Genomic DNA, 12,686 nt, shown 5'->3' with positions numbered 1-12,686 from the left:
TGAGTTTCTGTTTATCAACTTGTCGGGTCTCTGAACCATTTATCTACAGAATTGTAGGTGAAAGTGTACGAGCTGTGACGACTTGCTGTGCATGTCACGTGTTACTACAGTTGTTCCAAATTTTGCCTCATTTAAGCATGTGCTGGCCTAGGCTTCTCTAGTTGCTTCTGATCCCATATATTTTCTTTGGCTAATTGTTTACTCTTCCTAAAATCTCACATAAAACTACATGATTACGAACACCAGTGACCTTTAATTAAGATATATAAGAGTTGTGTTGTTTTTCTCACCATTGGTTTACCTCCATTACGCCAGAGTTCTTACCAACTGGAGTCGTCCTTGAACCTCGTACCTCTCTAAAGGTATTTTAATTATCGTAAAGAAACAAAAACAACTAAAGTATATCTGATTTTTAATTCTTAAGGAAAAAGAGTAATAAAAACAGAATTCCTTGAAATCTGTTCATCGTTGCATAAATTTGTTAGTGATGAGCACTGAGGTAGACTATACAGTACATCCATTACCTGAGCACGAGGTTGGTGTTATTTGTGGAGGTGAGGTCTAGAATGAGTGCCCGACAGGTTCTTTTGGTGTAGCTCCATAGGCTCGGGAGGAGTTGGTCCTGGGCTACCTGGTCTGGGTTGAGTACTGACGCAGCCTCCACCACAACACTAGCCTCCACACCCTCACTCAGGCGTCTGAGTAAGTTTTTCAGGTATACACAAATACAGTTTAATAAAGTTGGTAGAATTACCGACAATATGTAAAGTAAAAGGACACAAGTGCAACTAATGTGACATTTATTGTGGCAACGTTTCGCTCTCCAGGAGCTTTATCAAGCCATTACAAACAATACATGGACACAGAGGGTATATAAAGGCTCAGCGTGAGGTGTAATACTAGTGAGGTAACATTTCGATGTTCACTAGTGGTAGTGGTAGTAATAGTAGTGGTAGTGACAAAAGTACTTTTGTCACTACCACTACTACTACTACTTCTACTACTACTACTACCACTAGTGAACATCGAAATGGTACCTCACTAGTATTGCACCTCACTCTGAGCCTTTATATACCCTCTGTGTCCATGTATTGTTTGTAATGGCTTGATAAAGCTCTTGGAGAGCGAAACGTTGCCACAATAAATGTCACATTAGTTGCACTTGTGTCCTTTTACTTTACAAATTCAGTTACATAGATTATCATACACAGCAGCACATGTTTAGAGAACCTGGGATAACTCAAAAAAGTCAGAGTGACTTATTTCCACTGGGGTTCTTTGAAGAAATTTACATAGTCGAGCAATTTAAGGATTTAATTTAACAATTATTTTCATTGCATGGTGTGATGAATTTTGTAGTGGAAAGTTATATTTGTCTGTATGTTTAAAAGTGTTATTGATCATTTTAATTGAGTTAGATATTAAATTCATTGGCATTTATTAATGAAAATTCAGGAACTGCTCAATGCAATTGGCTATTTATGAACTCTCTGCTCACATATAAGACATTCTCACAACTTCATCCTTCAGCCCACTCATGTTACTCGCACTAATGACACAAACGCAACGTTATCTCTCCATCATATTTTTGTAACCATCCCAGGTCACACTTAGTCCTAAACTCTCTCCATCACCGTTTTTTTTTTTTCAAAATATCAGGTATATTATTGTAGCCACGAACGAGTGGTACTAAAACAATAACAACACTGTGACTAGCCGAGGATTCGAATCCATGTCGTTTTGGCCCGCCCCATGGTGAGCGAAAATCATACATGATGCTCTGACCCACAGGACCACGCAATATTACAAGAATCACGCACCCAGCAGAGCTAGGTGCTTTACCATGATCCGAGGACATACGGTGCTGTGGGTGCCTCTGAGCAATTTCATTCTACTCCCCGTTTGGTGTACTAGCCCTCACGAGCAGTATTTTTTATTATTGTAACCACCAACGATATATATTTAATCAATAACAACACAAGTAATTTTCCCAGTTTTATTGAAAAAGAAAATTTCTTAACCCCTTGTAAGTTTTCACCATTTTTATATTAAATGACCATTTTCTGATCTATAATTTATATTTGGAGCATTTATTTTGTGTAAATGTATTTTTTGGGGCGTTTATTATAAAATTACCCAAAGGTTAAGTCTCTTTAGCAGATGCATAATATTTAACATCTTTAGTTATGTCAATGCCATCAATTTTAAATTAGATTATCATTTATCTGTGTAACTTATAAAACAAAGAAAATGGAGGTATTTCTTGATAAAACATAACTTTTGCTTCATTATTTCTTATATTTTGCATTTCGTGGGAAAAGATATTTTTATGTTTTTTTAGGAGAAATCTCAGATGACTTCCACCCTGATAACATGCAGAAAAACTTTCCTAACAAACTATGACAGCTTCCAGCTTGCAACAAAAAAAAAATTGATGTGCAATTCCTTTAATACTATTATTCTTTCTAATTTGCCTTACCTGAGTATGGTGGAAGAAATATAGGAGTGTCGAGTAGTGGTAATAAGCACCGTGTGGCAGCCTGTGACATGTTGCTTCACTACATAATCAACCATCATCTCCACATCCATTCCAACCTGTTCCACGGGCTTGACCACATTCTTATTAAGTACTGATGGTACCGTCAGCACTGCAATCAACGCCACTATATGACGCATTAGTGATGGCATTCTGCGCAGAAAAAATAACATTAGCTTTTCTTTATATTATTGTTATTATAATTATTATAATTATTATTTTCATCATTATTTTATTTATTAGAACATTAGTACAAAGAAAAACGGTAAATTTCACGCAAGCACACACACAGATGACAGATGCCATCTTTCCAACGGGATATCAGATCCTGAGGAAAGACAGAGGGAATGGAGGAGTGGCACTGCTCGTCAAAAACCATTGGAATTTTGATGAGTTGGAGAGAGGAGACAGAGGAGAAGCAAGAGACTACATAATAGGAAAACTTCCGTCTGGGGGTCCCAGGGTGGTAATTACAGTGATGTATAACCCACAACACAACAGCAGGAGGCCAAGGCAAGGGTATGGTGAGAGCAACAGAGCGACGTCCTGCTCATGCGAGCAGGGCAAAGCTGCTAATTATGGGTGACTTCCAATCATAAGGAAATTGACTGGGAGAACCTGGAGCCACATGGGGGTCCAGAAACCTGAAGGGCTAAGACGATGGACGTGGTACTGGAAAACCTCATGTACCAACACATAAGGGACACAACCAGAGAGAGACATGAGAGGATGAACCGGCAAGACTGGACCTAGTATTCGCCTTGGGTAGCGCAGATATTGAGGACATCACATATGAAAGACCCCCTGGGGCCAGTGATCACGTGATTCTGAGCTTCGAATACACAGTAGAGTTACATGTGGAGAGGAAAGCAGGAAGGACAGGACGAATGAAGCCAAACTACAAGAGAGGGAACTACACAGGCATGAAGAATTTCCTGCACAGGGTTCAGTGGGGCAGAGAACTGGCAGGGAAGTCAGTAAATGAGATGATGAAAGATGTCACTCCAATATGAAAGGAAGCTGAGGAGAGGTTTGTACCCAAGGGTAACAGAAATAACGAGAAAGCCAGGATGAGCCCATGGTTTACTCCAAAGTGTAGAGAGGCCAAAACCAACTGTGCAAGAAAAAGGAAGAAGAAAAAAAGGCAAAGGACTCAGGAGAATAAGGAGAGCAGACATAGAGCCTGAAATGAATATGCACAGGTAAGAAAAGAGGCCAAACAAGAATACAAAAATGACATAGCAGCGAAAGCGAAATCTGACCCGAAGCTGTTGTACAGCCACATCAGGAGGAAAACAACAGTCAAGGACCAGGTAATCAGGCTGAGGAAGGAATGAGGCGAGATCACAAGAAACGACCGAGAAGTATATGAGGAGCTCATAGAAGTGTTCACAGAGGAGACAGAAGGGATTCCAGAAAGATGGAGAGGAGGGGTGCACCATCAAGTGTTTTACACAATACATACAACCAAGGAAGAAGTGAAGAGGCTGCTAAGCGAGCTAGATACCTCAAAGGGGATGGGGCTGGATAACATCTCTCCATGGGTCCTGAGAGAGGGAGCAGAGGAGCTATGTGTACCACTAACAACAATCTTAAAAGCATCTATGGAAACAGGGCGACTACCTGAGGTATGGAAGACAGCAAATGTAGTCCTAATTTTTAAAAAGGAGACAGACACGAAACATTAAACTACAGACCAGTGTCACTGACATGTATAGTATGCAAAATTTTGGATAAGGTTATCAAGAAAAGAGTGGTAGAGCTCCTAGAAAGGAATGAACTTAACGACTACCAACACGGTTTCATGGATGGGACATTCTGTGCCACAAATCTACTGGAGTTCTATGACAGGGTGACAGCAGTAAGACAAGAGAGAGAGGGGCGGGCAAATTGCATTTTCTTGGACTGTAAGATGTTTGACACAGTTCCACACAAGAGATTAGTATATAAGCTGGAGAACCAGGCAGGTATAACAGGGGAGGCACTGCAATGGATCAGGAAATACCTGTCGGGAGGACTTTAGCGAGTCATGGTACGTGACGAGGTGTCAGAGTGGACACCTGTGACGAGCAGGGTTCCACAATCGTCAGTCCTAGAACCGGTGCTGTTTCTGGTATATGTGAAAGACATGACTAAAGAAATAGACTCAGAAGTGTCTTTATTGCAGATGATATGAAGTTGAGAAGAATTCAATCGAATGAGGGCAACGCAGAACTACAAAGGGATCTGGGGGCCAGAGACTACAAACCTCATTCAAGGAAACGGATATCGGAGTGAGTATTACACTGGGCACATCAACCAAATAACTGCTGCAGCATATGGACGCCTAGAAAACCTAAGAATAGCATTCTGACATCCCAATAAGGAATCGTTCAGGACCCTGTACACCGTGTATGTTAGGCCTATATTGAGTATGCATCATCAGTGTGGAACCCACACCTAACCGAGCATGCAAGGAAATTCGAGAAAGTGCAAAGGTTTCTAACAAGACTAGTCCCAGAGCTAAGGGGCATATCCTATGAGGAGAGGTTAAGGGAAATCGACCTGACGACACTGGAGTATGAGAGAGATAGGGAAGATATAATAACGAACTGACAAGGTGGACAGAGATAGGATGTTCTAGAGATGGGACACAACAACAAGGGGTCACAATTGGATGTTGAAGAGTCTAATGAATTATAGGGATGTTAGGAAGTATTTCTTCTGTCACAGAGTTGTCAGGAAGTGGAATAGTCTGAGAAGAGATGTAGTGGAGGCAGGAACCATACATAGCTTTAAGAAGAGGTATGATGAAGCTCATTGACCAGAAAGAGTGACCTAATATTAACGACCAGTGAAGAGCCTGGGCCAGGAGCTGTGAATCGACCCAGTAACCACAACTAGGAGAGTTCACAGACATACAAAAAGAAAGTGCAAGGAGGCAGAGTAGTTTCTCATCAAGGGCAACAGAAACAATGGGAAGACCAGTGTGATGTAATGGTTCATCTGAAGAGAGGCCAACATGAAGTCTGCTAGAACTTGCACAAAATACAGAAAGCAAAGGTCTCAGGAAAATAAGGAGATACGTCGAAGAGCCAGAAAGGAATGTACTTAGATAAGGAGGGAGGCCAAGCTAACTAAAAAATTAGCTCTGCTAACGCTAAACCACTAAACAGCAGTAAAAAATTAGTGGAAGCTATTGCTAAATGCTAACCGCTAAATTTTTCAGATGAATTCAGATTCAGTTTAGCTTTTTTGGTTTATTACTTTTAAGACTTTTATAATAGACCTGAAGAGCTTAATAATAAGATATAGGATGCCAATATCACATGATGATCAAGTGCCACTAGTGGGAAAATTGTCAGCATAGTTGCTGATCCCCTGCATATGTTGCGCAGCATAGATAAGTATCATAATTAGTACCATCCATATGTATTATATAGACGACGCCTTACTAGACTTAGCGGCTAACAAGTGACGTCACACAGTGCTGCTTGTGGGCGGGAGTCACCCTGTCCCTCTCTCAGTTCCAGTTTAGGGATAGACGAGACAGGTAGGCTGGGCTATACTCCCCCTCACAACTCTGATAATGTAAGTGAATACAACTCAACAAGTGTGTTTATCTCCACCCATCATATTTCCACGGAACCCTCCTAACAAATGGTGGCAGCAGTGGGATGCTGGCTTAGCCGGCAAGGCTAGGACTGAAGCAGGCTGGGTGGCTTAGAGCTTGTCTCCCCTCACAGACTGGCTTGGCTTAATTTGCAAACCCGGGTGAACCCCTCGGAAGTAATGCAAGTAATCAAAGACTGACCAGGAAGTCGTGCAGAGAGGCTGGTGTGCTTGGTTGGGGTAGCTGACTGTCTGGGCTGCCATGCAGTCAACACACGATGTCCGTCGTCTGGTAGAAGTTAATCTCTGTACATCTGCATAAATATCAGATTTACGTGACCACCGCTGCCACCATTTGTTGGGAGGGTTCCGTGGAGATATGATGGTTGGAGATAAACACACTTGTTGAGTTGTATTCACTTATATTAGCAGAGTGAATTACTTATTAACGTAGCCGAGTGGTCAGACACTAGTAAGACTGTTACTCCTGTCTGGGATCCAGCCACAATATCTTGCATGCAGAATAGTGTACAGTTACCTTGGGTTTCTGAGGAACCTCAGACAACCCTGGGTGCTGGGACTACTATCCCTGCGATGTCGACTTGTTTAAGTAGTCGTTCCTCCCAGGGGACGCCTTGTGAAGAAAGTTTACTTGCAATAAGTTATGTCTTCTCTTGTATGTGCCACAAGCCATTACAGAAAGACGTTTCTGTGGCTAGTGTGCTCACTAGAATGTTGTTGTTGTCCCTTGTGTTCCAGATGGTGATACTATCCTAGTTGACAGTAGTCCTTGCAATGTAAAAAGTTATTTCTCGAGTAACCTTCACATGTTAACATTTGTAAGAGCAGTCTCTTTATAGTTGATACCTCGTGTCATAGTGTTCGACTCAGAACAAATACCAGTATTGTCAACCGTGTTCATTACTTTTACCCTGTGCTTGCTGTAAGAGATAGTAGATCCGTTCTCTCTTGCTCATATTTTGTATTATAATGTTACCCATTTCAACCTGAATGTCGTTATTCCTTGCATACATGACAAGTACTGAGAAATCCCCAGGTATCTTTTGTGGATACTCGTTCAGATCTCCCTCAATCAAGGCATGTGTTAGCCATTGCAAAAGAATTCGAGCCTCTCAGAGATGATAACCATTCTGCATATGTAAATCTTACCTTGCAGAGTTGGGTTTAAATGTACATAGCCTGTATAATTAGATGATCAAGTTTAAGGAAGTTGTCAACTGTGTGTTTTGTTAGGTGATCAGTTTTCAAACAATTTTTTTATGTGTTCATGTTCCCTCCGAATTCTGAGATTTAGCAGTAATGACCTGTGTGTGCCAGGTCTGCCTTTGCTGTTAATTACTTTCCCCTTTGTAAATATATATATTCTTCCTCAGAATCCGTAGAGAACATGAATACAGATCGATCGATCATTCTATCTTTTACTGTACTGTGATTTGTTACTATAATTTGTAATGCATTATGCAAATCACCATCCGTTAATATAATATACATTCTAATGTTATCCATTCAACTGAGTATATCCCATAACCATTTCCGTGATTAGTTCTAAGTTACATATGTCTTTGCTATTGTATAGAATTAGCCCAGAGCCACCTGCCTGCCAGCCTGTAGAGTATGGTATGTCGAGACGCCATACGTAATATGACCAAGCTGTCAGCATAGTTGCTGATCCCCTGCATATGTTGCATAGCATAGCTGAGTATCATAGTACCATCCACATGTATTATATAGACGACCCCTTGCTAGACTTAGTGGCTAACAAGTGATGTCTCACAGTGCTGCTTGTGGGTGGGAGTCACCCTGTCCCTCTCTCAGTTCCGGTTTAGGCATAGGCAAGGCAGGTAGGCTGGGCTATACTCCCCTAACAACTCTGCTAATATAAGTGAATACAACCCAACAAGTGTGTTTATCTCCAACCATCATTTCTCCACGGAACCCTCCCAACAAAATAGTGATTGTTTAATTTTGTGATGTAACACGAACGACCAACAAGGACACACTTGTCGCTGTACTGAAACCCCATAACACCCGAACAGACTGAGTTAGCTTATTTGACTGTTTTCTTAATTAGTTCCAGTTACTCATTGTATTCGTTCATGTTATTCTTTTCGGTTCATGTTTGCATTCAACTTAATTTAGATTTTGACCCCAATAAACTACAAACAAGCAATTGAAAATCGTGCATAAAGTTGAAACTCTGAGGCCAACTTATGGCTGCATCAGACATATAGACATACAGGTGCACACAAATAGTTAAATAAATGAACAAATGAAATCAAACATCAGTTTAAATTCAACATACACTTATTTATTGTACAAAATGCATTGCATGGGTATTATGCCAAGATCCGATGATGGCTGGGCTGATTACTACTCTGTCTGGGCCTTCTCCATCACTTTGATGTGATGCTGGATGTCCTTCATGATCATTAGCCTTGTAAAGTAAAAGGACACAAGTGCAACTAATGTGACATTTTACTGTGGCAACGTTTCGCTCTCCAGGAGCTTTATCAAGCTCCTGGAGAGCGAAACGTTGCCACAATAAAATGTCACATTAGTTGCACTTATGTCCTTTTACTTTACATATTGTCGGTAATTCTACCAACTTTATTACCATCATTAGCCTTTCGAAGCTTCCATCTGACAGGGTGGCTCCTCTACACGCGACTTCAAGTTGTAGAGGCGCGCTGCCTGTCCCTTGATGATGGATGGTCTCCTTTGGCTGGCACATGACGCACAGGAAATACAGAATATTTACATTCTTTGTATTCCTTGACTTGAGGACAAAACAGTCATCCATGTTGGGCCACGGGTTCTGCGACTCCTGGCCTTCAGCCTGAGCGCCTCTACTTCAACCGCAACCACTGCAGACTCCTCGACAACACCCTCAGGTGGAACAGAAACGTCTCCTCTGTTCATAACGATAAGTGACAACGCACCCTGGTGATCGCTGATACTGTAACACTATAGCAATGCTGCTCAGATGCTGCTGCTGCTGCGTTGATAAGTCACGTTTACACATAGTCAGCTAATATCGTGCTTGACTGACTGTTGCAGAAATGCCCACAACAGACAGGAACAAACATGTGCACCACTGAAAAGGCATTGCTAAAGCAATGCCTTTTCAACGGCACACATATGAATTTTTTTTTAGTGGACTCAATGTTAGCAAAACTTTATTTAGCAGAAGCTAATTGGTCTGCTAACGGTTTTCGAAGTTAGAGGAAACTCTAATCCAGTAAAAGTTAGTTCCGCTAATTAGCGATTAGCGGACTAGCGGAACTGTGCCCACCACTGAGAATGACACAACATCGTAAGCCAAATGTTACCCTAAGCTCATATACAGCCACATCAGAAGGAAAACAACAGCCAAGGTCCATGTAATCAGGAAGGAAGGGAAAGAGCTGAAGAGGAATAACCAGGAAGTGTACGAAGTGTTTAGCACAAGATTTTTGGATGTATTGTCAAAGGAGACAGAAAGTCTTCCAGCAAACATACATGGTACAGTACACTTAAAAGAGCTGAATACACTACATACAACCAAAGACGAGGTGCAGAAACTGCTATGCTTACTAGATATCTCGATGGCGGAGTGCACAGATAACATCTCTCCTTGGATTATGAGAGATAGAGAAATGGCACTATATGTGCCGCTAACAACAATCTTCAACAACTCTATAGAAACAGGGCGACTACCTCAGCTAGTTGCCCAGTTAAAATTGCTAGAAATACTTTTTACAATTCAAGAAAAAGACAAACAATCATATTCATCCAAAAAAATGTTGGTTCCCCTTTACCATGAGAACCTTCTTGAAATACCTTTTCTATTTCAGAAATTTAAACTCAAAACTGTATTTAAAAAACTTGATACAGTAAAAGAAAATCCCCCAAAAATGCCGATGGCTCTGTGTACAAAATTTCCTGTAAAAATTTAATGAAGTTTATCATGGTCAAACAGGAAGAAGCATTGAGCTAAGAGTACAACAACAAAAATATAACATTAGAACTGGACAAGAATATAATTCTCGGTTTATTGGATTTTAATAATCGAAATGATTTTCGCATGCCGAGAAAGTTTTGTCAACTGGGCTTTTAATGACCATGGAGGGGCCCTGTTTTTAGTGTTAATTCTCATGTAAAGAGATTAGCAGGGGTTTACCATACAAGAAATCTTATCTACGTACAGTATCCTACCACATTGTATTACATTACTGTGAACTGTCAGCCACGCCCGATTGTACTTAGTTACTTCTAGGTAATAATCGCTTTGTGATCATATCAACAGTTTTTGACAGTCAAGGCTTGTTGTAACTTGCCATCCACTGACAGTATGTGTTGAGGTGACCTGGGGAAGAGGAAGGAACCATATAAGTGCCATAGGTATTATTTACGCAACACTTAAAGCGCGAGTGCCAAGAGACATCCACAGAAAACGGAATTGAACTGAGAACGACACTTATGATTATAGATCAATGGTTCACAGAACCGACACGTTGATAAATTAGACACATGTGCAACTTTTGGGTATCTTTATTGAGGAAACGTTTCGCCACACAGTGGCTTCATCAGTTCATACAAAGGAGAATCTTGAACAGGAGGAGACTGAGGTAATCAGTCCCTCAGCCTTGAGTCGATGTGGTCAGTCCATCAATCTTGAATAGAATACGGCATAAGTGCGGAGAAGGAGCTTATAAACCGTAGGCAGGAGAGGTGCAGCAGTCGTAGGTGGTGTCACATTTGTTCAATGTGACATGGTGGTGTCACATTGAACAAATCTGTAGCTACAACTAATTAATGATCTGATATATCAGTTGCCCCTCTATAACCATGTACGTCCTGAAGCCTACCTATCAACCTTTTATCTTCCAATACATAATCTAACAAACTACTTTCAGTACGTGCTATACTTAATTATCCTCTTTTTCATTAAACATTACGTGCTATACTTAATTATCCTCGTTTTCATTAAATATGTATTACTTATTACCAAATCTCTTTCTACACATAGTTCAGTTAAAAGCTCTCCATTTTCCATTACCCCTGGCACCCCAAATTGACCTACTACTCCCTCCACAACATTTTTACCCACTTTAGCATTGAGATTCCCAACCACACATACTCTCTCACTTGACTCAAAACTTCCCACGCACTCAGTCAACATTTCCCCAAATCTCTCTCTCTCTCTCTCTCTCTCTCTCTCTCTCTCTCTCTCTCTCTCTCTCTCTCTCTCTCTCTCTCTCTCTCTCTCTCTCTCTCTCTCTCTCTCTCTCTCTCTCTCTCTCTATCTATCTATCTATCTCTCTCTCTCACTCTCCTCTGTACCTTTCTCTTCTCCAGGTGCATAAACACTTTCTATAACCCACTTTTCACATCCAACCCTTATTTTATTCTACATAATACTTGAATTTATACATTAATATTCCTTCTTTTCCTGCCATAACTTATCCTTCAACATTATTGCTACTCCTTTCTTAGCTCTAACTCTATTAGAAACCCCTGACCTAACCCCATTTATTCCCAACTGAAACTCTCCTACCTCCTTCAGCTTTGTTTCACTTAGAGTCAAGACATTCAACTTCTTTTCTAATTTCCAAAAACATCTCTTTCTTATCATTTGCACAACATCCACACACATTCAAACATCACACTTTGACGATTTTCTTCTTCTATATGGGAAAAAGGGTTACTAGCCCAATTTTTCCGGCATTTTAGTTAACTTTTACAACACGCATGGCTTACGGAGGAAAAATTCTTATTCCACATCTCCATGGTTAATATGTAGACATATTTATCAATATTTTTGAGGTATACAGTTTCATGTTTTGTATCGCAATAAATAATCGATCTAGCTAGCTACTGATAAACTGATATAGTATAATATAGCTCAGTATTTTTTTAATATTGTTAAGAGAATAGCCTGATTATATTCGTCCTTTTAAAAAGTTTTTCAGGTACGAAATTTCCCTCTATCTATATTTATATGTTTTTTTTTAGGTATATGCATTAAATATAGCTTATTTAATTCTAGGAAAGTTTTACTTTTCCTCTGTAAAGACGAAGTTACCGTCACAATTTTTTTTGGGGGGAGGGAGGGGTTAAGGTTATCCTGAGAGCAGGTAACTCCAGCTCAATAGAAACCTTTATACCGCCCATTGTTAATGAACTCATAGTAAAATACTTGATGATTTTCGCATTACCCTATTGATGTCTTACTGTTGAAGCTGACAGATATCATCGTTTGATGCTATGAACCAATCGTGTGTGTAGTGGACGGATGACGGAATGTGTAGAAAATGGGAAGAGTACAGAGGTCGTGCACTGTAAATTGTAAATTAATTTATGTTCTTCGCCAGTTGCGAAGAGAAGCAGTTATTACCGAGGCAGACTAGGCATCAATATGTTTTCGGGAGGAAATGCAACATTCCCCCGATGAGAAGTAGGGGCGCCACGAGTACATTGAGAGACAAGACAATAAGAGTCCGGGGCCCAAGACCTTTCAACTGCCTCCCAGCATACATAAGGGGGATTACCAATAGAC

General features: G+C 40.5%; 1 protein-coding gene across 1 annotated transcript in view; it reads right to left on the bottom strand.

The window, feature by feature from the left end:
* Positions 1-2,680, bottom strand: part of LOC138852792 (uncharacterized) — a 101,679-nt gene extending 98,999 nt beyond the window's left edge. Inside the window, exons 1-2 of the mRNA XM_070085681.1 lie at positions 2,480-2,680; positions 525-698 (exon numbers count right to left, since the gene is read on the bottom strand). Of these exons, the coding sequence (XP_069941782.1) occupies positions 525-698; positions 2,480-2,676 (371 nt within the window). The 5' untranslated portion in view covers positions 2,677-2,680. The remainder of the gene's footprint in view (positions 1-524; positions 699-2,479) is intronic.
* Between the last annotated feature and the right edge of the window lie 10,006 nt (positions 2,681-12,686).

Source organism: Cherax quadricarinatus, chromosome 16 (genome assembly GCF_038502225.1).
Source record: "Cherax quadricarinatus isolate ZL_2023a chromosome 16, ASM3850222v1, whole genome shotgun sequence".
NCBI classification, from domain to species: Eukaryota; Metazoa; Arthropoda; class Malacostraca; order Decapoda; family Parastacidae; genus Cherax; species Cherax quadricarinatus.
Note: the sequence above shows the minus strand (reverse complement) of the source record. Positions and strands in the feature narration are given on the sequence as shown.